At 50.1% G+C, this 24,188-nt stretch overlaps 2 protein-coding genes across 6 annotated transcripts; one reads left to right on the top strand and one right to left on the bottom strand.

Moving 5' to 3' along the window:
• Window positions 1–20: 20 nt before the first annotated feature.
• Window positions 21–6,889, top strand: TMEM106A (transmembrane protein 106A). Of its 5 annotated transcripts, XM_063599023.1 has the most exons (10): window positions 31–166; window positions 471–638; window positions 1,265–1,289; window positions 1,434–1,496; window positions 2,072–2,135; window positions 4,032–4,185; window positions 4,693–4,833; window positions 4,941–4,984; window positions 5,447–5,500; window positions 5,869–6,889. In XM_063599023.1, exons 3-10 carry the CDS (start codon window positions 1,286–1,288, stop codon window positions 5,987–5,989), a joined length of 645 nt encoding a protein of 214 aa, XP_063455093.1. In that variant the 5' UTR covers window positions 31–166; window positions 471–638; window positions 1,265–1,285; the 3' UTR covers window positions 5,990–6,889. The 5 variants fall into 5 exon arrangements, with proteins under 5 accessions (XP_008964773.1, XP_063455093.1, XP_063455092.1 ...); XM_008966525.6 differs by having other exon boundaries at window positions 21–166; window positions 1,265–1,496; XM_055100886.2 differs by having other exon boundaries at window positions 131–268; window positions 1,265–1,496.
• Window positions 6,890–9,646: 2,757 nt separating this feature from the next.
• Window positions 9,647–17,233, bottom strand: CCDC200 (coiled-coil domain containing 200). Its single transcript, XM_008966532.5, has 4 exons — window positions 16,693–17,233; window positions 12,490–12,790; window positions 11,811–11,869; window positions 9,647–9,823 (listed from the first exon to the last, which is right to left on the bottom strand). Exons 1-4 carry the CDS (start codon window positions 16,795–16,797, stop codon window positions 9,797–9,799), a joined length of 492 nt encoding a protein of 163 aa, XP_008964780.1. The 5' UTR covers window positions 16,798–17,233; the 3' UTR covers window positions 9,647–9,796.
• Window positions 17,234–24,188: the final 6,955 nt, after the last annotated feature.

Here is a 24,188-nt window from a genome sequence, read left to right as displayed (position 1 = left end):
TCAGGCCGCTGCGTGGCGAAGGGGTGGACCGGGGGACGGGGGGGGGTGGGCCCTTAGGGGCTGGGGCGGGACTTCCCTGGGCACTGAGTCAAAGCTTGAGGGGAGTGTTCGCTCCCGCATTTTCGATTCCACTCTCTTCCGTTTCTGTCGCCGCAGTCGTCCGCGGGTAAGGCCCTTCCTAGACCCTTTATACCTACTTTACCTTTCGGAGGTCAAGACACCTCCTGTTGCCGCCTCCTCGCCCAACACACAGGCGCCCCCCGCACAGGTACCAAGCTTGACTAACGGCCTCTAGGGGTGTGTGGTGGGACTTGAAATCCTCCCTTAATGAAGTCGCACCTTCTCCGTCCGCTTCCACCCGGTCGGCCCATGGCAGAGCCCCCATGTAGCCCAGGAATCGGCTTGGCCCTTCGGGGAGGTCAGCGTCCTTACTATCCCCACTCTCCAGTGCGGCACATTCGTTCCCCTAGGACTCCGGCCGGTTGCCGGCCCCAGGCGGTGCTTCTCCCCACCACCGCCCAGCTCAGCTCAGCCCAGCCCAGCCCACTCTGCCCTTAGAGGCCCTTCTCCCCAAAGACGCACTACAGAAGTCTCGCCCTCGTGCAGCTGAGGAGCCTGGGATCCCAGACCTGAACAAGGTGAGCATCCCTATATTTTAGCCCAGAAAGATCTGTGTGGCTCACTTGCCGGCCTCGTTCTGCCACACAGAGTCCAGATTTAGCCTTGACTTTTCCTAGTGAAAGAGAGACCCTGGTATCACTATGACCCTCCTCAGGCTTTCTTACCCCGCCTCAGAAAGCAGTGAGGTGTCTGCTTTCTCCCAGGGCTTCTTTAGATAGGGGTCTTAACCACACCTGTGACCAGTCTGGCCTCCTCTCTCCTTGATTCAAAGAATCTCTTTTCTGCCCTATCCAACTTCCTTCCCTTAAACTGAATGACAGCTCAGCAACTTTTCCAGAGAAAAATTAAATGCTCTGACAATCACTTATGGAAGTTCCTTAAAGTGAAGTAACTTCTGCTTTTCTTTTGTTTTCCCTTTTGTAGGCAGATTGGTCTCTTTTAAAATAATGAAAGGAGTCGAAATGCATTGAGACTTCTGAGAGTCCCATGTGACCACCCAGTTTTTCACATCCTGTCTTCCTTAGGCTTGAGCTTGCTTAAACTGTGGTGAAGCTCCTTGCCAGTCTTGAGAACTTCAAACCAAAATTACATCTGGCGTCAGTGCTAACAAGCTTAGCACTGAACTTTGGTCTTTTCTCATTAGTGAAACCCCCGCCCCTGAAGAATGGGTAAGACGTTTTCCCAGCTGGGCTCTTGGCGGGAGGATGAGAACAAGTCAATCCTGTCCTCCAAACCAGCCATTGGCAGCAAGGCTGTCAGCTACTCCAGCACCGGTAGCAGCAAGTCTTTTTGTTCCTGTGTACCTTGTGAAGGAACTGCTGATGCCAGCTTCGTGACTTGTCCCACCTGCCAGGGCAGTGGCAAGATTCCCCAAGGTGAGTGGCCCAAGGCTCTGGAAATAGCCTGGAATCCAGGGAAAGTTCTTAGCCTGTTGGCCTGGGGCAGCCCCTCTGAGTCTCCTTGGATGGGGTTAGATCTGCTCCCAGCTCTTGACCTCCCAGTCTCAGGCTGGCCAGGGAGATACTTAACTATCCTTGGGTTCCCTGCAAAAACCTGCCCTCCTTCCCTGGTTGTATTCTCCAGCCCCTTGTGGGAAAGAAGGGTTCTAGCCACTGTGCTTCTGAGCAACACTGTGTGTCCTAGGATTCATTCAGTTCAGGAAGTTACAAATGAACTTTCCAAAGATGCTGGGCATCTCTGATTTGCTGGTGACTTTCAGAGATTCTTCATACCTATTAGTGGAAATCTCACTTCCATTCTAGAGATGACAAAGCTGAGCTGCCAACTTTGGTAGCAGAGTCCAGTGCTTCCAGTCCTGCTCTGGGGCAGATGTGGCATGTTTCTAACATTGCTCTATGGTGTGGGTGGAGGCGTGCTTCTGGGAAGCTGGCACAGTAAATATTTGTCACAGTTGCATCTTGGCCCTCCCTCTCACCTTCTTTCTCTCTAGAGCTGGAGAAGCAGTTGGTGGCTCTCATCCCCTATGGGGACCAGAGGCTGAAGCCCAAGCACACGTAAGCCCCCCTTCCTCCCCTAGCTTCACAAGCCATCGCCCCTGGGGGCTGCTCCCTTTGTCTCCCCTGTTTTGATCTCCCTTAATTTCTTCCTATTAGTTCTTCCATAGAAAGCCTGAGCCTCAGAGGTACCAGCTCCTTACGTCCAAGGATTTTTTCCTGATTTAGAAGCTCCTGGACCAGGTGTGGTGGCTCATGCCTGTAATCCCAGCACTTTGGGAGGCCAAGGCAGGCAGATCACTTGAGCTCAGGAGTTCAAGACCAGCCTGGGCAACATGGTGAAACCCCATCTCTATCAAAAAAAAAAAAAAAAAGAAAGAAAGAAAGAAAGAAAGAAAGAAAGAAAAAAGCAGCAGCAGCTGTGGGCACAGCAGATGTCACTTGAGGCCACCTGGTGGGCTTCCTTAAGCATCACTGCTTCCAGAAAGCATGGCCCCCTCTCCAAGACAGGAAGGATCTGGTAGCTCTGCAAGTCCTCCCAGGAAGGAGGGAACAAGCATGTGGCCCTGGCTGCAATTGATTTGAAAATGTTATTTTTCTTAAGCACCTCCCTTGCTGAGGCAGTTCAGATTTGCTTGTTTTTCTTCCAGTAGAGATGAAAAACCTATTGTCCGCTGTTCTGGGATACTTCAGAACCTCAGGCAGACCTGGGGCCTACCGTGTTTGTGATCTGAGTCCATCTGACATGGAGCTCCCTCAACCTCCTCCCAAGGTCCTGGTGTCAACCTGGGAGTCACACCAAGCCGAACCCTCTCCGCCACCCCACTATACCAGAATTAGAAATCAGGCTGGGCGTGGTGGTTCATGCCTGTAATCCCAGCACTTTGGGGAGGCCAAGACAGGCGGATCACCTGAGGTTAGGAGTTCAAGACCAGCCTGGCCAACATGGCGAAACCCTGTCTCTACTAAAAATAGAAAAATTATCTGGGCGTGGTGGCAGACACCAGTAATCCTAGCTACTTGGGAGGCTGAGGCAGGAGAATTGTTTGAACCCAGGAGGTGGAGGCTTCAGTGAGCCAAGATCACGCCACTGCACTCCAGCCTGAGCAACAGAGCGAGGCCTCATCTGAAAAAAAAAAAAAAAAAAAAAAAACCTGTAATCCCAGCACTTTGGGAGGCCAAGGCGGGCAGATCACGAGGTCAGGAGTTTGAGACCAGCCTGACCAACATGGCAAAACCCCATCTCTACTAAAAATACAAAAATTAGCCAGGCATAGTGGCAGGCACCTGTAATCCCAGAGTACTCGGGAGGCTGAGGCAGGAGAATGGCGTGAACCCGGGAGGTGGAGGTTGCAGTGAGCCGAGATCGTGCCACTGCACTCCAGCTTGGGTGACAGAGCAAGACTCCATCTCAAAAAAAAGAAAAAAAAGAAATTAGCAGTGCACATCATAAGATACTAACAAAGTACTATCTCTTTAATGCATATCTGAATTTTGAATTGGATGGATGGTGTCCTGTTCTGAATGTTAAAATTCAGAACTTCCAAATATGGACTTATTTCTTCTAGTGATAATAACTAGCATTCATTGTGCTTTTGCCATGTGCAGGGACCTGTGATTAGTATTTTTTCATATATTAGCTGATAACAAATTCTGTGAGGTCAGTACAATTATCTGCCTTTTACCAACAAGGAAACTGAGACTTAAGGAGGCTAAGTGGGCTGCTCCATGTTATTGGGTCAATGGGAACAGAGAGCTGGGAGTGGAAACCAGGCTGCCTGCCTGCCAATCCTGTGCTCCTACTCATTCCGGGCCACATCTGGGGAGCTAAATGTTGTTGGGGTAGTGTGCAGGGGAAAGCTTTGTATATGGAGAGGAGTGTCTGAACCCCCTCTCCGAGTTTCCTTGGTGTTCAGACTTTTCCATTCCTCCATCCTGCGTCCTGCTTTCCCACAGGAAGCTCTTTGTGTTCCTGGCCGTGCTCATCTGCCTGGTGACCTCCTCCTTCATCGTCTTTTTCCTGTTTCCCCGGTCCGTCATTGTGCAGCCTGCAGGCCTCAACTCCTCCACAGTGGCCTTTGATGAGGCTGATATCTACCTCAACATAACGGTGGGTGGGTGCCCTTGGCTCCAAACCCCCCTTCCTAGCAATACTTCGCTGTAATCTTTGTCCAGTGTTATGACCCTGGGCATGGGAAGCCAGGGATCTTATGGCACCCAGAGGGTGTTGGGAGCCTGAAGAGAAGTAGGAGCAACCATGAGCTCCATGATAGATGGTAAGGATTGGGACTCTACACAGTAAGGGGTCAGAATCCGGGCCAGATAAGTAAACCACAGGGGTGGAGTGGGGTGACAGTGCCTGAGACTCTCTGGATGGACAGGACTGAATGGAAAGAAGCTGTACAGGATGGACCTGGATCCTGAGGCAGCTTAACTTCGTAAAGTTGACCCCTCACCATTCAATGCCCCTCCAAGGGGCTCCCAGTTTTCATCCTCTGCACCTGAAGCTTGTCATGGTAGATGGGGCTCAGGCCAGACAGCCAGGCTTTTGCAACTGTTTGGCTTTTCCTAAGGATGGGCCATCTTCACTCCTCCCTTCCCTTGTCTTCATCCCCAGAATATCTTAAACATCTCCAATGGCAACTACTACCCCATTATGGTGACACAGCTGACCCTCGAGGTTCTGCACCAGTCCCTCGTGGTGGGGCAGGTTTCCAACAACCTTCTCCTACACATTGGCCCTTTGGCCAGTGAACAGGTGACTCCCCTCTCCCTGGCCAGCCCTGCCCACTGGTGTGTGGATGTGTGGTAGTGGGAAAGGGGCAGCTGGAGTTGGGGCTAACCCTGTGCCTATTTGGTTGACAGATGTTTTATGCAGTAGCCACCAAGATACGGGATGAAAACACATAGTGAGTACCCCTTGATCTCTTCTCCCCTAGCCACTTGCCTGGCTTAGGAACCCAATTAATACCCACCAGCTTTCCTGATTGCTTAGCAAATTCTTCAGCCAGCATCTGGCCTGCCCTCCCATGGCCGAGAATGTAATAAGCAAGGGTTCAGGGTCCCCAGCCTCTGCTTGTTTGGACCTTGATTAGAATGAAAAACAGGCTGGAATTTGGTTAATCTTTACAATATGTGACCTTGGGCTCTTCAGCCTGCATTGCTGAGGAAGAAGAATGTTTTGTCTGTCTCCTGAATGGGGGTCCAGCATGTGCCTGGGCCAAGTGAGTGGAGGTCAGAGTGATAGTGCAGCCATGCTGCTACACTCACCTGAAGGGTGGGAAGGGGTGGGAGTGACATTTTGGGGGCACCTGATGGAAGGAAAGAGTTCTGTGACACGTGGTCCCATGTTCTCTTTTCTTCTTTCTCAGCAAAATCTGTACCTGGCTGGAAATCAAAGTCCACCATGTGCTTTTGCACATCCAGTAAGTAGAGCTTGGAGCTCTGGTATCCCTGCTCTCACTTCTGACTTCATTCTCACTCAGCTACACCTCGTGGGCAGAGAGTCTTCCAAGCTGACCCCATGAATCTTTGTTGGCTCTTGGGAATAGCAAGTCTAGCCCCTTTTCTGAGTCTCACCTTGCCTATAAGTTATTAGGGGCAACAGGCATAGGGCTGTCTGGAAGCTGCTGGAAAACAGGTGGGGCAGCTGTCCCAGGTACCTTGGCAGAGTGGGGAGCCAGAGGGAAGGGCAAATGAGGGAGCTCCCCGCTCCCCACCCCCAGACAGTATAATGGGGCCAGAGCTTTCCTTTTCCTCCCAGCCATGGCAACAAGGCCTGCTTCCTCTCCAGGGGCACCCTGACCTGTTCATACCTGAGCCATTCAGAGCAGCTGGTCTTTCAGAGCTATGAATATGTGGACTGCCGAGGAAACGCATCTGTGCCCCACCAGCTGACCCCTCACCCACCATGACCTGTCTGCTGTACCTGTACTCCAGGCACCTGCAACCCTGGTCTATATCTCCCACAACTCCCTGGTGACTAAGGAAGGACTACAGAGGCTTTGCCAAAGGAGAAGCCCTGCTTCATCACACCCTTACCTCCCACCCCCTCAGCACAGGAAGCTTGCTTTGAAGTTAACTTCATACACACACACTCATATCCTCCAGTTTCCCCCAGATTCTTTCAGGGGCTGCCATCAGATTCTGCCCTTGGTTAGTTTTTTGTTTTTGTTTTTTTTTTTGTTTTTTTTTGGTAGAGACAGAGTCTCACTGTTGGTCCAGGTTGGTCTTGAACTCCTGGGCTCAAGCGATCCTCCCTTCTTGGCCTCCCAAAGCACTTGGATTACAGATGTGAGCCACTGTGCCTGGCTGGTCTTTCTTGAGGAAAATCTGACCTGGCATTTTCTTGAGGCACCTTAGATTCCCTGGAGTGGCACCTGGCTTTTCTGTACTGAGCACCTGGTCAGTCTGAAGGGGGCATTTCACCCCAGCTCCATCAGGGCTGGCTGTCCCGTCTGAATGTGGAGAGAGCTGTAGTTTTATCTGGCTTTTAAAACATGGACCTGCCGGCTGGGCGCAGTGGCTTACACCTGTAATCCCAGTACTTTGGGAGGCCGAAGTGGGTGGATCACTTGAGGGCAGGAGTTCGTGACCAGCCTGGTCAACATGGTGAAACCTTGTCTCTACTAAAAATACAAAAATTAGCCGGGTGTGGTGGCATGCGCCTGTAATCCCAGCTACTCGGGAGGCTGAGGCAGCAGAATCACTTGAAACCGGAAGGCAGAGGTTGCAGTGAGCCAAGATCGTGCAACTGCACTCCAGCCTGGGCAAAAGAGCAAAACTTTGTCTCAAAAAAAAAAAAAAAAAAAGAAGACTCTTTTCAAGTTTTCTACCCTCTGATAAGAAAATTTGGGGATATCCAGTGCCATCTCCAAGGACTTTCAGGGGATCATAGATGCTTTTCTGTGCATATCTGCTTTGACCATGTGAAAAAGTGATAGTCTGCTTCTCTCTGGTAACTTGTCTGCCACCCATCTGATAGTAAGATTAGCCAAGGCCCTTTAGCCCTCTGTCCTTTCTGGTTATTGACTGTCCCTGGTTCCTAGGAAGACAGAGTTGTTCTCCAGCTAAAGCGTCTCCTCTCTATAAAGTAGTTTTACTATTCTTTTCATAGCAGGAGCCAAAATAGTAGAGGAGGGGAGAGAGGCACCTGGCACTCTGCGGGCCTGCACAGGAAAAACAGAGCCAAAGACAGAATCATTGTATAAGATATTTATTAAAGGAGAGCCTCTAAGTCCACATCCTGAGCCCATGTGGGTGGACACAGGTAGGTAAAACAGTGGGCCCAGCTGCTGTCATCTGAAAGCTTTCAGGAGATGAAGCCATCAGTATCCAGCTGAAGGCTGCTGGGTTCTGTTCCACCACCACCTTAGCACCAGGGCCCTCTCTGGTCCCAGAGGCCTCATCTCTCCTTGGGCTTTGACAATGTGGAGCAGCACATCAGCAGGGACTGGTCTAGACCCTCCCTTTCCTGTCACTTAGCTGGAGCTAAGCTCCAGATAACCCCTAGGTTCCCACTGGCTCCTAGTAGAAATAGTTTCTGTACTTTAGCAGAACAGGAAGGATATTTGTTCATTAAAGGTGGCTTGGTCTTACAGCTGGGTGCAGTGGTATATACCTGTAGTCCCAGCTACTCAGGAAGCTGAGGTGGGAGGATCTCTAGAGCCCAGGAATTCAAGTTTAACATGAGCAGCAACATTAGCAAGACCCCGTTTAAAAAAAAAAAAAAAGCTGGGCGTAGTGGCGCACACCTGTAATCCCACCTACTCAGGAGGCTGAGGCAGGAGAATCACTTGAACCCGGGAGGCAGAGGTTGCAGTGAGCCAAGATCGCACCACTGCACTCCAGCCTGGGCAACAAGGGCGAGACTCTGTCTCAAAAAAAAAAAAAAAAAAAAAAAGATGGCTGTCTCTTTATCATTCAGACAGAACAATGAACACAGGTGAGCAGGGAAAGCTAATTTTGAAGTAGGATGCATGGAGAGGGAGAAGTGGTGACAGAACTTGGTAACTAGCTGGCTGGGGGAACGAGGGGAAGGAAGGAGACTGCTGTCTCCAAGCTGAGGTCAGGGTGGTGTTGGCAAGAGCACAAAAGTCCAGGGAAGCCAGGCTGGAGCTGCTGTGTATAGACTGCCAAATGTGAAGTATTTATATTGTATTCAATAAACTATACTTAAGAGTGTTCAAAAAAGTCTCCTGGGAGTGGGAAGGGAGCTAGTGGATACTCCCTATTTCACAAACTTTTCTTTTTTTTTTTTTTTGAGACAGTTTCGCTCTGTTACCCAGGCTAGAGTGCAATGGCATGATCTTGGCACAGTGCAACCTCTGCCTCCTGTGTTCAAGTGATTCTCGTGCCTCAGACTCCCTGAGTAGTTGGGGTTATAGACATGCACCACCACACCAAATTAATTTTTGTATTTTTAGTAGAGACAGTGTTTTATCATGTTAGCCAGGCTGGTCTCAAACTCCTGGCCTCAAGTGATCTGCCCGCCTCGGCCTCCCAGAGTGCTGGGATTACAGGCATGAGCCACTGCACCTGGCAGAAACTGTTTCTTTAATGTTCCAACGGGCAGCAAGGTTTCTTCCCCAGGCCTCTGAGCCACTGCTGACATATCCTGCCCTTCTGTTTTCCGTGAGATTGCTCACAGGAGCTCACTCTCCCTCTTGCTCCCATTGTGTATCTCTAAAGTCTCTTCCAATTTTACTATTCCTGTTCTGTGCCACCACCATCCCGTTATCTTCCCCAGCTGCTCTCATCAGGAAATTTCGTGGGTTGCACTGAAACGGCCCCTTCAGACCAAAGGCAATGCTATGTAGGCTAAAATGAAATACGCAGCTGATGCCTCAGACGGGGCTTGTGATTGAGGTGACTGAGGCAGCCTTTCTCAGCATGGAGGAAGAAAGGCTTTCCCAGGGCTTGCACCTTCCTGAAGTCTAACACCCAGGGGCCCCAGCCCTACCCACTCCTTCACCTTGGGCTGGTGAACCTCTGGGTTGTCTCTGCTAGATGGAGAGGCTGAGAGCCAGGAAGGGAGAGGGCTGTGGGTTTTAGAAGGCAAGACTCCCTCCCCTTCCCAGGGTCAGGTGTCATGTTCCTGAGGCTATAGCCTCCCTTTCCTCCAGGCTCTTTCGCTCCATCCCTGCCTCCATTGTCCATTTGACAGCTGAGTGCCCACTGTAGGCCAGACATTGCAATGGGCTTGGAGGTGGGGAGCATCACTGCCTGCCACCACTTTATGCTGCTGCAGGCCTGCTCTGATGTGATGCGACCCCTCCTTCCCCAGGCTATATCTCAGTAAGCATGGGCTTGGGGGAATGGGTGATGGCTCCAGTGACAGTCATAAACTGAAGCCCCCCACAGACTTATCACTGCTGAATGAGGGCAGGTAGTGATAGTAGTAGGAGTTGCATACTTGGGGGGGACCCAAGACCCAGTTCTCCCATTGGCTTTGCCTAGAGAAGCATAAACTTGCCTTCCACTCTCTTTCCACCCTCTCCATCCCCTTCGTGAGCCGTCCTGCCCTCTTCCTCTCATCCCTGTCTCATAAAGCTGTCCGGTCCCGTGATTCCTCCCAGGAAAAAAATTACATTTTATTCCTGGCAGCCTCCTCTTCTAGAGTGGGTGGCTTTTGGAGTGGAGATATTGCTGGATGCTGAGAAGATGTGGTTGCTCATCTGCATTTTGGGGATGGCCATGGGGTCCTGGGTTCGATCTCTGGATCACCACTGCTGTATGTAATTGGTAGACTGAGAAGAGGGAGAGACAGGAAACAAAACAAGTTAGCAGCTTCTGGTTTCAGAACATTGTGTGAAATCCCTTGAGTCCAGAGGAATCAAAGTGAAATGTAGCAGCCCACTCTTCATCCTAGAAGTGCTAGCATCAGTTTCTTTCATCTGTTGCACCTCTGTCAGAGACACCTTTCCAATGCCTTGCACAATTGCACAATTATATATTCTTGTTAAGAGTTGCCATCCAGGCCAGGCGTGGTGGCTCACACCTGTAATCCCAGCACTTTGGGAGGCCAAGACGGGTAGATCTTTTGAGACCAGCCTGGCCAACATAGCAAAACCCCATCTCTACTAATAATATAAAAATTAGCTGGGCGTGGTGGTACATGCCTGTAATCCCAGCTACTCGGGAGGCTGAGGCAGGAGAATCATTTGAACCCGGGAAGTGGAGGTTGCAGGTGGAGTGCAGCTGAGATCCAGCCTGGGTAACAGAGTGAGACTGTGTCTCAAAAAAAAAGAAAAAGGTTGCCATCCTGAGTTTGATAGCCTACAATGAGCTGGACTCCAAGCTAAGTGCTTTTAATGCTCTTTCCTCTGTCTGTCTGTCTGTCTGTCTATCTCACTCTTTTACCCAGGCTGGAGTGCAGTGGTGTCATCCTGGCTCACTGCAACCTCCACCTCCAGGGGTCAAGTGATTCTCCTGCCTCAGTCTCCCGAATAGCTGGGACTACAGATGCGCCCTACCACACCTGGCTAATTTTTTGTATTTTTAGTAGAGATGGCATCTCAGCATGTTGCCCAGGCTGTTCTCAAATTCCTGAGCTCAGGCAATCTGCTCACCTCGGCCTCCCAAAGTGCTGGGATTTCAGGCATGAGCCCCTGCACCTGGCCCCTTTCCTTTATTAATAATTGCCATATTCAGTCCTCATGCCACCTCTGTTGAGGAAGTTGCATCATCTATCATTTTATGGATAGCGCTGAGCAATAGGCCATCCATACCCAGGCATTTTTTCCTTTTTTTTTTTTTTCTTTCAGGGAGGGTCTCACTCTGTTGCACAGGCTGGAGTGCAGTGGTGTGATCACCACTTACGGCAGCCTCAACCTCTGGTGCTCAAGCGATCTTCACCTTAGCCTCCCAAGTAGCTTGGACTCCGGGTATGTGCCACCATGCCCAGCTAGTTTTGTTTTTTTTTTCGTTTTTTTTTTTTTTAAACAAAGTCTCGCTCTGTCACCAGGTTGGAGTGAAGTGGCACGATCTTGGCTCACTGCAACCTTTTCTTCTGGGTTCAAGTGATTCTCCTGCCTCAGCCTCCCGAGTAGCTGGGACTACAGGCACATGCCACCCACCCAGCTAATTTTTGTATTTTTAGTAGAGATGGGGTTTCGCCATGTTGGCCAGGATGGTCTTGATCTCTTGACCTCATGATCTGCCTGCCTCAGCCCCTCAAAGTGCTGGGATTACAGGTGTGAGCCACCGTGCCTGGCTGCCCAGCTAGTTTTTAAAATTTTTTGTTGTTGTTGAGATGGAGTCTCACTCTGTTGCCCAGGCTGGTCTCAAACTTCTGGGCTCAAGCGATCCTCTCACCTTGATCTCCCAAAGTGCTGGGATTATAGGCATGAGCCCCACACACTTGGCTTTTTTTCAATTTTTTTCAATTTTTTTTGGAAATGTCTGAACCTGAACTCCTGGGCTCAAGCAATACTCCTGCCTCAGCTTCCCAAGTAGCCAGGACTACTGCACCCAGCTTCCTACCCAAACATTTTTAATGGTGGCAAAGAATAGAGGAATAGACCATCCAGAAGTAATTTGAAATAATTCTAGTCTCCTCCCCTTACTCCTGCTTAAGGAGGTTTCTCTGGACTACACACACACACACACACACACACACACACACACACACACACACACACTCTCTCTCTCTCTCTCTCTCTCTCTCTCTTTCTCTTTCTCTTTCTTTCTCAGTCACCCAGAGTCTGTCTTTCACAGTCTGTGTCCCTATCTTACCTTGAGTTGTGAATACCCAGTGTTTCTGATGGGGCTAGATTGGCATGGGTTCATGAGACCTGATGATGAAACAAAGTACAGGTTACTCATCCAGCAGTTTTCCAAGGATGGAACACTGCAAGCCTGGAGTGCTTGTGTCTGGTGACCCAGGGGGTGATGGGGGTGCAGTGAGGACAGGCTCCTACCTGGGACAGGACACAGACTGAGCCCTTCCTGAAGATTCTCAACTAGGAAGCTGTGCTGTGGTTCCCTGTTCCAGACCTCACGGGGCTCAGTATATCTGTTAATAAGCCTACAACTCATGTCCCACCCTCTGATCACCCCCACCTCCTCTGTCACGCTCACTCTGGAAGAAGGGCCGACAGCTTCTCAACCACTCTCTGCAGAAGTTGGAAGCCTCCTTTGCAGCCGTAGGTTGGCATTAACCCACCCAGAGGGAGTTGACCAGCAAGGCATTAAAGGCCCGAGGGTACTTGGGAGAGTCAGAGAGGGTAGGGTGGTAGATATGGATTCTACACTACAGGGCTAGGATGGAAGCAAAGGGCTCCTCTCCTCACCACCTCCCACTCCCAGGCTCCAGTCCAGAGTCTGTAAGGATTTTCTGCCCACCCTGGAATCTGTTGTTGATACAGAGATTGCCCTCCAGCTTAGTAGATCCCCGCTGAAGTAGGCTGGTGACCTGGCCTTTGGGAATCCTGGAGATTGCATTTGGAGGTGTGCTGAGTACAACGGGCTTGAGCACTTGGTTGTGTTGGCTGAGGTGGTGGCTGTGGCCCTGGCCACACCTGTGCCTGTGGCAATGTTGATGGCTGTGGTGGTGGTTGCGATGGTGGCTGCACTGATGGCTGCTGCTGTGATGGCTGTGGTTGCTCCTGTGATGTCCACAATTTCACCACTGGTGGTTGCGGCACATTTAACTTCTTAGGTGGCTGGAGTTTTTCCTCCGATTGTTGTTCTTCCTCCTGGTGATTCTTCAGTTCCTGGCAAGAAGCCCCCAGGCAAGTGGCATCATCCTCTCCCCACCCAATCACCCATCTGCCAGAGAAACTTCAGGGAACAAGGCAAGTGAGTAGAGAAGTATAGGTGGCAGTGGTCTCTGTTCCCTAGAGCTGGAGGCTGAAATTGGGCCTACGCTGTCTGCCTCACCCACTGTGACACCCAAGAACGATTTCTGGGTGGCACAGCCCCAGCCCAGGAAATAGCACTCTCTCTGAGCACCTGCTTCCTCACTTGAGAGCTCAGCACTGAAAGCAGTTTTTAGTGCTGGAGGATAAAGAGTAATTCCCTGCAAATGTCTTGTGTTTTGTTTTTTAGAGATAGGTTCCCACTCTGTCACCCAGGCTGGAGTGCAGTAGCACGATTATGACTCACTGTAATCTGGAACTACTGGGCTCAAGTGATTCTCCTGCCTCAGCTTCGCAAGTAGCTAGGACTACAGGTGCACACCACCATGCCCGGTTAATTTTTTTTTTTAATAGAGACAGGGACTCATTATGTTGCCCAGGCTGAAGTGCAGTAAGTGGTGCAATCTTGGCTCACTGCTGCCCCAACCTCCCAGGCTCAAGCGATCCTTCCACCTCAGCCTCCTGAGTAGCTTGGACTAAATGCATGTGCCACCATGCCTTGCTAATTTTTAAATTTTCTGTAGAGACAGGGTCCCGCTATGTTGCCTAGGTTGGTTTGGAACTCCTAGCCTCAAGCGATCCTCCCACCTCAGCCTCCCAAAGTGATTTTTTTAATAGCCCAAGGGTGCTTCTAAACCTTACAAGTGCTTTGAAATAGCAGTGTCAAATAAAAATATAATTCATGCTGGGCCGGACGCGGTGGCTCACGCCTGTCATCCCAGCACTTTGGGAAGCCGAGGCGGGCGGATCACGAGGTCAGGAGTTCGAGACCAGCCTGACCAACATGGTGAAATCCCGTCTCTACTAAAAATACAAAAATTAGTTGGGCTTGGTGGCAGGCACCTGTAATCCCAGCTACTCAGGAGGCTGAGGCAGGAGAATTGCTTAAACCCAGGAGGCGGAGGTTGCAGTGAGCCAGGATCATGCCACTGCACTCCAGCCTGGGCGACAGAATGAGACTCCGTCTAAAAAAAAAAAAAAAAGTATATATATATAATGCATGCCACATGTGTAATTTTAAATTCTCTTTCTTTTTTTTTTTTTTTTTTTGTTTGAGACAGAGTCTTGTTCTGTCCCCCAGGCTGGAGTGCAATGGCCTGATCTTGGCTCATTGCAACCTCTGCTTCCTGAGTTCAAGCGATTCTCCTGCCTCAGCCTCCTGAGTAGCTGGAATTATAGGCATGTGCCACCACGCCCAGCTAATTTTTGTATTTTTAGTAGAGGCGGGGTTTCACCATGTTGGCCAGGATGGTCTCGAACTCCTGACCTTGTGATCCACCCGCCTCGGCCTCCCAAAGTGCTGGGATGACAGGCGTGAGCCACTGCATCCAGCCACTAAATTTTCTAATAGCCACATAGAAGAAGAAATAGGGCCAGGCACAGTGGCACATGCCTGTAATCCACGCTTTGTGGCACTGAGACAGGAGGATTGTTTGAGGCTAGGAGTTTGAGGCCAGCCTGGGCAACATAGTGAGACCTGGTCTTTACAAAAAATTAGCTAGGCATGGTGGTGCATGCCTGTAGTCCCAGCTACTCAGGAGGCTGAGGCTGGAGGATGGCTTGAGCCCAGGAGATCAAGGCTGCAGTGAGCTATGAATGGGCTGTCGCACTCCAGGTTTGGTGACAGAGGAAGACCTTGTCTCAAAAAAAGAAGAAGAAGAAAAAACAAGTGAAACTAATTTTAATTACTTTTATTTATTTATTTTTTTGTGTGCAACAGGGTCTCACTTTGTCTCGCAGGCTGGAATATAGTGGCGTGATCACAAGGCTTACCGTAGCCCTTGACCTCCCAGGCTCAAGTGATTCTCCCACTGCAACCTCCCGAGTAGCTGGGACTATGGGTGTACACCACCATGCCCGGCTAATTTTTCTATTTGTTTTAGAGACGGATTTCACCATGATACCAGGCTGGTCTGAAACTCCTGGGCTCAAAGGATCAGCCCGCCTTGGCTCCCAAAGAGCTGGGATTACAGGCATGAGCCACTGCGCCCAGCCTAATAATATATTTTACTTAACCCCATGCATCCAAAACATCAATATGAACATATCAATGAAGTATTTTATATTCTTTGTTTTCATACTAAGTCTTCAAAACCTAGCTTGAATTTGAAACAACAGCACATCTTAATTTGGACACTAAATTTTCAACAAAAATATTTCATTAATTTAGATTTCATAAATTTACAGTTGAAAAAGTAGATGTACATATCCAAATTGTCCCAAACATGCTTAAAATTTTTCCAGTATGTATGTTGAGTGTTTTAAAAAATATATATATTTTTGTTGTTGTTGTTGTTGTTTTTTAAGATGGATTTTTGCTCTTGTCACCCAGGCTGGAGTGCAACGGCGCGATCTTGGCTCACTGCAACCTCCGCCTCCCAGGTTCAGGCGATTCCCCTGCCTCAGCCTCCCGAGTAGCTGGGATTACGGGTGCGCGCCACCACGCCCGGCTGATTTTTGTATTTTTAGTAGAGATGGGGTTTCACCATGTTGGTCAGGCTGGTCTCGAACTCCTGACCACAGGTGATCCACCTGCCTTGGCCTCCCAAAGTGCTGGGATTACAGGTGTGAGCCACTGTGCCCGGCTGGGAGCAAGACTGGAGCAAGACTCCATTTCAAAAAAAAAAATAAAATAAATAAGTGAATTAATTAATTAAAGGCCAGGCATGGTGATTCACACTTGTCAACATTTTGGGAGGCTGAGGTGGGAGGATTGCTTGAGTCCAGGAGTTCCAGACCAGCCAGGGCAACATAGTGAGACCCTGTCTGTATTACAATAATAAAATCAAATAAAGTTTTTAATTTTTTTTTTGAGACAGAGTCTCACTCTGTCACTCAGGTCAGAGTGCAGTGGCACTATCTTGGCTCACTGCAACCTCCACCTCACTGATTCAAGTGATTATCATGCCTCAGTCTCCCCAGGTAGCTGGAATTACAGGCAAGCGCCACCATGCCTAGCTACTTTTTGTACTTTTAGTAGAGACCAGGTTTCGCCATGTTGGCCAGGCTGGTCTTGAACTCCTGATCTCAAGTGATCCACCCACCTTGGCCTCCCAAAGTGCTGGATTACAGGTGTGAGCCACCATGCCTGGCCAAAATAACATTTTTAAAAACTAAATTAAATTTATATAACACTGACTGGGCATCATGGCTCATGCCTGCAATCCCAGCACTTTGGGAGGCTGAGGTGGGTGGATCACCTGAGGTCGGGAGTTCGAGACCAGCCTCACCAACATGGAGAAACCGTGTCTCTACTAAAAATACAAAATTATCTGGGCGTGGTGGCGCATGCCTGTAATACCAGCTACTCGGGAGGCTGAGGCAGGAGAATCACTTGAACCTGAGAGGCAGAGGTTGTGGTGAGCCAAGATTGCACCATTGCACTCCAGCCTGGGCAACAAGAGCAAAACTCCATCTCAAAAAAAAAAAAAAAAAAAAAAATTTGGTTCCTCAGTCACACTCCAAGGCTCAATATAGCATACAGGCTGGGGGTTACCCTATTGGACAGAACATCTTTAAACCTCCCAGGCCTAGTACCCTTGCCTTCCCCTAGACTATTACAAGAGGGAAATTGAGTCAGCTGATAGTGTTCCCCCCAACACAGACACAGTCTATCTGAGAGAACGCCAAATGACCTTGCTTTCCTCCTACCCCCAGCAAACAACAAATAGTAGGCAGCTTCCTAGGGATCTGTCTCCATTCTCCATTCCCTTCCTGCTCCAGAGAGGACCCTGAAGAACCCAGCCTATCCCATGCACCTGTTCTTTCTGCTGCAGCTCCTGCTGCTGCTGGGCCATCAGCCATCTCCTTCGGTCCAAAGCCATCTGCCGGCGCCGGGCCTCCCAGTGGTAGGCACTACCCATGATAGTGGGATGGTATGAGGCCCCAGGTGGGGGTGGGGACAGGCAGAGCCCACTGCTCCCACCACCTCTGTCTCTTCCCACTCAGACCCCTCTGCCTATAACTGGAACCACCTCACAATGTGGTTACTGCCAGGGCAACTGGGCAGGCCCCGCCTGCTTTGTTGAGGGAGGGAGGCATTTTTCCCAAGGCTCCCAGGGAACATCTGCAAAGTACCTTTCTCTCGTGGGTCCTGATCAGATAGAAGACCTTCCCACCTTAGCTTTGAGTCTCAGTGGGCCCCATGGACAATTCAGCAGTAAAGTCTTTTCTCTCTGGCTTCTTTCCCCCACTCTTCCTCAGAGGCTTCCAGCATCGTCATCTGACCCTTCCTCTGCTCATCTCTCCCCACTTAGGTCTCCGGAATTACCTTTTTCTCCTTAATCTCTCCTCTCTCCATCTCCCCCATAAATGTCTGTGCTGAGTCAGAATGAAAGAAAATACAAAATCCTACTAAGCCTCACTGAGGTCTGAGCCCCCAGAACACAAAGGGGCTTCTTAGAAAACACCCTAGCTCTGGAGATTTCTAATTCTGGACTCAAGCCTAGCGTCTACCTCTTAATTTTATTTTCATTTTATTTTTTATTTTTTGAGATGGAGTTTCACTCTTGTTGCCCAGGCTGGAGTGCAATGGCGCAATCTCGGCTCACTGCAACCTCCGCCTCCCAGGTTCAAGAGATTCTCCTACCTCAGCCTCCCAAGTAGCTAGGATTACAGGCATGCACCACCATGCCCGGATAATTTTTGTATTTTTAGTAGAGACAGGGTTTCTCCATGTTGGTCAGGCTGATCTCAAACTCCCGACCTCAGGTGATCCGCCCGCCTCAGCCTCCCAAAGTGCTGGGATTACAGGTGTGAGCCACCACGCCCAGCCTGGGACTATGCATTTAAGATCACCCCAAGTGGCTGGGCGCAGTGGCCTCTGCCTCCCGGGTTCAAGCAAACAAAAAGAAAGAGCCTAGGCAACCTAGTGAAACCCTGTTCGGGCTGCGGCCTATCTGTACCCCAGCTATTCCAGAGGCTGAGGCAGGAGGGTGGATGGATGCTGGGAGGTGGATGCTGCAGTAAGCAGTGATTGCACCACTGCACTCCAGCCTGGGTGACAGAGCCAGACCCCGTCCCAAATAAATAAAAATAAAGGAACCAGTTTGTAGAAAGCAGGAGAGGGTCCCATTGAACTTCAAGCCTTCAAGCTACAGCTGTGGCTGAACAGGTTGGACCAGCAGGCTGGAGCAGTCGCCATCTTGGCAGTAATCATTGACCCTGATCTATCATCGGGAGGAAGAAGAGCTGATCTTATGCAGGGAGGGCAGGTGGACTATGTGTGGACTCTGGTGATCTGTTTGGGTGCCAGGTATTACTCCCAGGGCCACCCATAACTGTGAATGTGCAGGAACCCTGACTTGAGAAGGGCTGGGCCACGGGGGGCTTAGGCCCCTGGGGAATGAGAGTTTGGTTCCCGGTACCCAGGGAAACCACCAGCATCGGCAGAGGTGATAGCTGGGGAGGAGCGGGGATTTGGACGAGAGACACAGGATGAGTACCGGGGGCAGCCCCGTGATCAACAACTGCTGCGAGAGGGGCCGTTTGTTCGACTCACTAGTCTAATGTGGCTGTATGCGGTACTAAAGAGCAGAAGACAGAAGATACAAAAACCACAAAAAGTAGCCGGGCGTGGTGCTGCCCGTCAATAATCCCAGCTACTCGGGAGGCTGAGACGGGAGAATCACTTGAATCCGGGAGGTGGAAGTTTCAGCGAGCTGAGATCACGCCATTGCAGTCCAACCTGAGCGTCCGAGCGAGACTATCTCAGAAAGTAAAGACAGAATTAAAGTGCCCAGCGCAGTGGCTCACGCCTGTAATCCCAGCGCTTTGGGAGGCCGAGGCGGGCAGATCACCTGAAGTCAGGAGTTCGAGACCAGACTGGCCAACTTGGCGAGACCTCCTTAAAAATACAAAAATTAGCTGGGCATGGTGGCGAACACCTGTAATCCCAGCTACCCAAGGAGGCTGAGGCAGGAGAATCACTGGAACCCGGGAGGCAGAGGCAGCAGTGAGCCGAGATCGCGCCACTGCACTCCAGCCTGGGTGACAGAGCAAGACTTTGTCTCTGAAAAAAAAAAAAGCATGGGCGCGGTGGCTCATGCCTGTAATCCCAGCACTTTGGGAGGCTGAGGCAGGCAGATCATGAGGTCAGGAGATCGAGACCATCCTGGCTAACACGGTGAATCCCCGTCTCTACTAAAAGTACAAAAAAATTAGCCAGACGTGGTGGCAGGTGCCTGTCGTCCCAGCTACTTGGGAGGCTGAGGCAGAAGAATGGCGCGAACCCAGGAGGTGGAGCTTGCAGTGAGCGGAGATGCACCACTGCACTCCAGCCTCAGCGACAGAGTGAGACTCCGTCTCAAAAAAAAAAAAAAAAAAAAAAAAAAAGCTTGGGCCAGTGGCTCACACCTGTAATCCCAGCACTTTGGGAGGCGGCAGGCAGGCAGATCACCAGAGGTTGGGAGTTGGAGACCAGCCTGACCAACATGGAGAAACCCCATCTGTACTAAAAAGCCTCTGAGGAAGAGTGGGGGAAAGAAGCCAGAGAGAAAAGACTGTACTGCTGAATTGTCCATGGGGCCCACTGAGACTCAAAGCTAAGGTGGGAAGGTCTTCTATCTGATCAGGACCCAGGAGAGAAAGGTACTTTGCAGATGTTTCCTGGGAGCCTTGGGAAAAATGCCTCCCTCCCTCAACAAAGCAGGCGGGGCCTGCCCAGTTGCCCTGGCAGTAACCACATTGTGAGGTGGTTCCAGTTATAGGCAGAGGGGTCTGAGTGGGAAGAGACAGAGGTGGTGGGAGCAGTGGGCTCTGTCTGTCCCCACCCCCACCTGGGGCCTCACCCCACCTCTTCCTATAATCCTGGAGACCCTCCCTAATCTGTCTGGACCTCAGTTTCCTTGCCTGAAGAATAAGTGATAACTTGTTACCTTCTTTCACATAGCTGGTATAAGGATCAAATAGAATAATGGATGGGAAATAAAAGATAAACTATAAAATGGTTTAGCTACAGGTTGGTATTATTATCCTACCTGACCCTTCCAAGGACTGTGTCCTTAGTAGGTGGAGTGAACAGGTGAGAGGATTATTCTCTGAAGCCCAGGAAGGCTTTTGGGGATAGAGACTGTGCATTTAATTTTTTAATTTTTTAATTTTATTTTTATTGTATTTTTTGTTTTTTGAGACGGAGTTTCACTCTTGTTGCCCAGGCTGGAGTGCAATGGCGTGATCTCGGCTCACCACAACCTCCGCCTCCCAGGTTCAAGCAAGTCCTGCAAGTGATCCGCCCGCCTCGGCCTCCCAAAGTGCTGGGATTACAGGCGCGGGCCACCACGCCTGGCCTGGGACTGTGCATTTAAGATCACCCAAAGTGGCTGGGCGAGGTGGTAATCCCAGCACACTGGGAGGCCAAGGTGGGCAGATCATGAGGTCAGGAGATCGAGACCATCCTGGCTAACATGGTGAAACCCTGTCTCTACTAAAAGTACAAAAAAATTAGCCAAGCATGGTGGCACGTGCCTCTAGTCCCAGCTACTCAGGAGGCTGAGGCAGGAGAATCACTTGAACCCAGGAGGCAGCGGTTGCAGTGAGCCGAGATTGCACCATTGCACTCCAGCCTGGGCAACAAAGCAAGACTCCGTCTCAAAAGAAAAAAAAACATCACCTCAAGTCGGCCATTGACCTATCTCCTATACATACACACACTTTTACCCAGAGGTATAAATCTTTCTGAAAGCAGTGAGCCCAAGTCCAGCTTCAGGGCTGGGGGCAGGGAAAGGGTTTAGGTGAAAAGGATGCTTCAAATCCAGCCTCTAGTGTGGTGGAGATTGGGGTGGGGAGCAGCCCTTGAATCAGAACAGGTCTAATGATTCTGCTGAGACGTTTGGAAAAAAAAAAAAAAAAAAAGCAGCTTCCAGGAGAGCCTGTCAATTCCAGCAACCAGTGTTGTGGAGTCAGCTTGGGCTTTGGAGTCAGACTCAGGTTCAATCCTGGCTGTGTCAACTTGTTTCATCCTGCCAAACCTGCAGCTGGAGTTCCCCCAAAAGCAGCAGCAGGGGAGTTCCCACAAAGGAGTGCCCCAAACTGTCCGGAGCTGGGAATCCAAAGAAAGTACTCAACACCGAGGTGATTGGTCCAAAGCATGTATTAGAGGAACTTTCTTGTACACAACATGCTGCAGCAATCCTCCAGATGGACGGTGAGAGAAAAGTGATGTTCTACCTAGCTATGTCGGCAGTGAAGGGTCAGGGTGTGAAGTGTATATAAAGGTTTGAAAAATTTGGCTCAGGACTGGTTTTTTTTTCCTCTTAAACCTATATATCTTTGTCAATGGCTATTCAAGGCCCTGGTTTGGATTCAAACCTTTTGGGGAAAACTTGCAGTGGGCTGAGTCAAAAAGCAGGCAAAGCATTCTGCTTTATGGTCAGGACACAGAACGAAAGCTGGAGGAACTAGAGGACCCTGCACGCCTACTAGCTGGGGGTACTTGGACAGGTCAGTGGGGCACTCAGTGTATCCAAGCCCTCTCTCCTTGTTAAGTTTGTTGGGAGACCCCAGAGAATACTTGGAAAATGTCTGCCCTCACAGTGGGGCACCGAGCTATGACCAGGTGGTAGGATGGGACGTCCTACCAGCTCTGCTGCTGGGGGCACTAAGGTTTGCTAGATCTCTTTCTCCTCTTGTAAAAAGGAGTACTAGTTCCTTCTCCCAGCACTGAGAGATTGTCTTCTGTAACCGTAGGTACAGGAGGGTTTCCAGATGCAAAAGATGTCATTGAGGCTTGTCACTAGACATTTGTCTTCACAGCATATTTATCTTATTATAAATCTAAAAATATTTAGATAGAAAACAATGATAGGAGGGAACAAAAGGCACTTCAACGGTCTCAGTAATTAAATGGGCAAAGGAGGAAGTGGGCTATTTTGGGCATCTCTTCCTCTCTCACTTTCCCTCTTTCCTCCTACCCTGGAAGGAACAAAGATCAGATGGAGAGATACTTAGGGTGGAGGAGGGGGCTTGGGCTGAATTTGGGGAAAAGTCTCCAACCCTCTAAGCCAGTCCTCATGCCAGAGGATTTTCAGAGTGATTCTACCAAAATTGTGCCCTCCTCCTTCTCATCTCCCCACCTATGCCCTTTTTGTTTGTAGAGACAGGGTCTCACCATGTTGCCCAAGGTGGTCCAAACTCCTGGGCTCAAATGATTGATCCTCCCGCCTTGACTTCCCAAAATGCTGGAATTATAGGCAAGAGCCATCACACCCGGCCTCATCTCCCTTTTTGAGCCCCTCCTGCCTCCCATGTGCACACTGCCTCTCCAGCTCCACCTCTAGGGGTCTGCACCACATTCTACTCTCCCTTACAATCTGGATTTTAACTCACATTGGTCCTCAGGGCCCCATGCTGTCACTAATTTTTAAAGATTTGCACATTTGCATTTTAAAATAAAGCCTGGGCTGGGTGGTTCACACTGTAATCCCAGCACTTTGGGAGGCTGAGGTGGGCAGATTGCCTGAGCTTGGGAGTTCAAAACCATCCTGGGCAACATGGCAAAACACCGTCTCTACTAAAAATACAAAAAATTAGCCAGGGCCGGGCGCGATGGCTTATGCCTCTCATCCCAGCACTTTGGGAGGCTGAGGAGGGCAGATCATGAGGTCAGGAGATTGAGACCATCCTGGTTAACATGGTGAAACCCCGTTTCTGCTAAAAAATACAAAAAATTAGCCGAGTGTGGTGGCACATGCCTGTAGTCCCAGCTACTCAGGAGGCTGAAGCAGAAGAATTGCTTGAACCTGGGAGGCGGAGGTTGCAGTGAGCCGAGATAGCGCCACTGCACTCCAGCCTAGGTGACAGAGCAAGACTCCGTCTCAGAAAAAAAAAAAAAAAAAAAAAAAAAAATTAGCTGGGCATGGTGGCGGCCGCCTGTAATCCCAGCTACTTGGGAGGCTGAGGCAGGAGAATCGCTTGAACCCAGGAGGTGGAGGTTGCTGTGAGCCAAGATTGCACCACTGTACTCCAACCTGGGTGACAGAGCAAGACTCTGTCAAACAAACAAACAAATAAAGCCTGTAGGCTGGGACATTGGCTCATGCGTGTAATCCCAGCACTTTTGGAGGTGAAGGTGGGAAGATTGTTGGAGCCCAGGAGTTCCAGACTAGCCTGGGCAACATAGACACGACATATCAACTGGCATGCCCACCCCACCATTTCCCAACCCCCATCTCTACAAAAAATAAAGCAAGTTTGTTGTTATTCAAGACCCAGAATCTTCTGTTTTGGAAAAAGCAAAGTGTGGTTAGAAGCACAAGCAGGGCCGGGCATGGTGGCTCACGCCTGTAATTCCAGCACTTTGGGAGGCCAAGGCAGGTGGATCACCTAAGGTCAAGAGATCAAGACCAGCCAGGCCAACATAGTGAAACCCCATCTCTACTAAACCCCCGGTCTCTACTAAAAACCCCCTGTCTCTACTGAAAAACCCCGTCTCTACTGAAACCCCCCGTCTCTACTTAAAATACAAAAAAATTAGCTGGGTGTGGTGGCGGGCGCCTGTAATCCCAGCTACTCAAGAGGCTGAGGCAGGAGAATCGCTTGAACGTGGGAGGCAGAGGTTGTGGTCGGCCGAGATGGCACCACTGCACTCCAGCCTGGGCGAAAGAGCAAAACTCCATCTCAAACACACACACACACACACACACACACACACACACACACACACACACACACACAAGCAGATAAGTCCTGTGAAATATCAGCTGCAAGGCCGGGCACGGTAGCCCACGCCTGTAATCCCAGCACTTTGGGAGGCCAAGGCGGGCAGATCACTTGAGGTCAGGAGTTCGGGACCAGCCTGTCCAACATGGTGAAACCCCATCTCTACTAATAATAAAAAAATGAGCTTGGCATGGTGGCCAGCGCCTGTAATCCCAGCTACTCAGGAGGCTGAGGCAGGAGAATCGCTTGAACCTGGGAAGCAGATGTTGCAGTGAGCCGATATTGCACGCTGCACTCCAGCCTGGGCAACAGAGCAAGACTCCGTCTCAGAAAAAAAAAAAAAAAAAAGAAAAAATCAGTCGGTCATGGTGGCTCATGCCTGTAATCCTAGCACTTTGGGAGGCCGAGGCAGGTGAATCACTTAAGGTCAGGAGTTTGGGACCATCCTGGCCAATATGGTGAAATGCTGTCTACTAAAGTTACAAAAAAAAATTAGCTGGGCATGGTGGCAGGCGCTTGTAATCCCAGCTACTCTGGAGGCTGAGGCAGGAGAATTGCTTGAAACCAGGAGGCAGAGGTTGCAGTGAGCTGAGATCAT

This window comes from Pan paniscus, chromosome 19 (assembly GCF_029289425.2).
Source record: "Pan paniscus chromosome 19, NHGRI_mPanPan1-v2.0_pri, whole genome shotgun sequence".
NCBI lineage: Eukaryota > Metazoa > Chordata > Mammalia > Primates > Hominidae > Pan > Pan paniscus.
This window is presented reverse-complemented; position numbering and strand designations above follow the sequence as displayed.

What these genes read in the sequence shown, in the direction of transcription:
- TMEM106A (XM_008966525.6), top strand. Translation starts at nt 1,286, where the DNA reads ATGGGTAAGACGTTTTCCCAGCTGGGCTCTTGGCGGGAGGATGAGAAC. An exon ending in AGGCTGAAGCCCAAGCACAC is followed by an intron (nt 2,136 to 4,031) that starts GTAAGCCCCCCT and finishes GCTTTCCCACAG; the next exon opens with GAAGCTCTTTGTGTTCCTGG. An exon ending in CATGTGCTTTTGCACATCCA is followed by an intron (nt 5,501 to 5,868) that starts GTAAGTAGAGCT and finishes CTTCCTCTCCAG; the next exon opens with GGGCACCCTGACCTGTTCAT.
- CCDC200 (XM_008966532.5), bottom strand. Translation starts at nt 16,797, where the DNA reads ATGGGTAGTGCCTACCACTGGGAGGCCCGGCGCCGGCAGATGGCTTTG. An exon ending in CCAGGATTCCCAAAGGCCAG is followed by an intron (nt 11,870 to 12,489) that starts GTCACCAGCCTA and finishes TTTCATCATCAG; the next exon opens with GTCTCATGAACCCATGCCAA. An exon ending in CTGGGTATTCACAACTCAAG is followed by an intron (nt 9,824 to 11,810) that starts GTAAGATAGGGA and finishes CCCTCTTCTCAG; the next exon opens with TCTACCAATTACATACAGCA.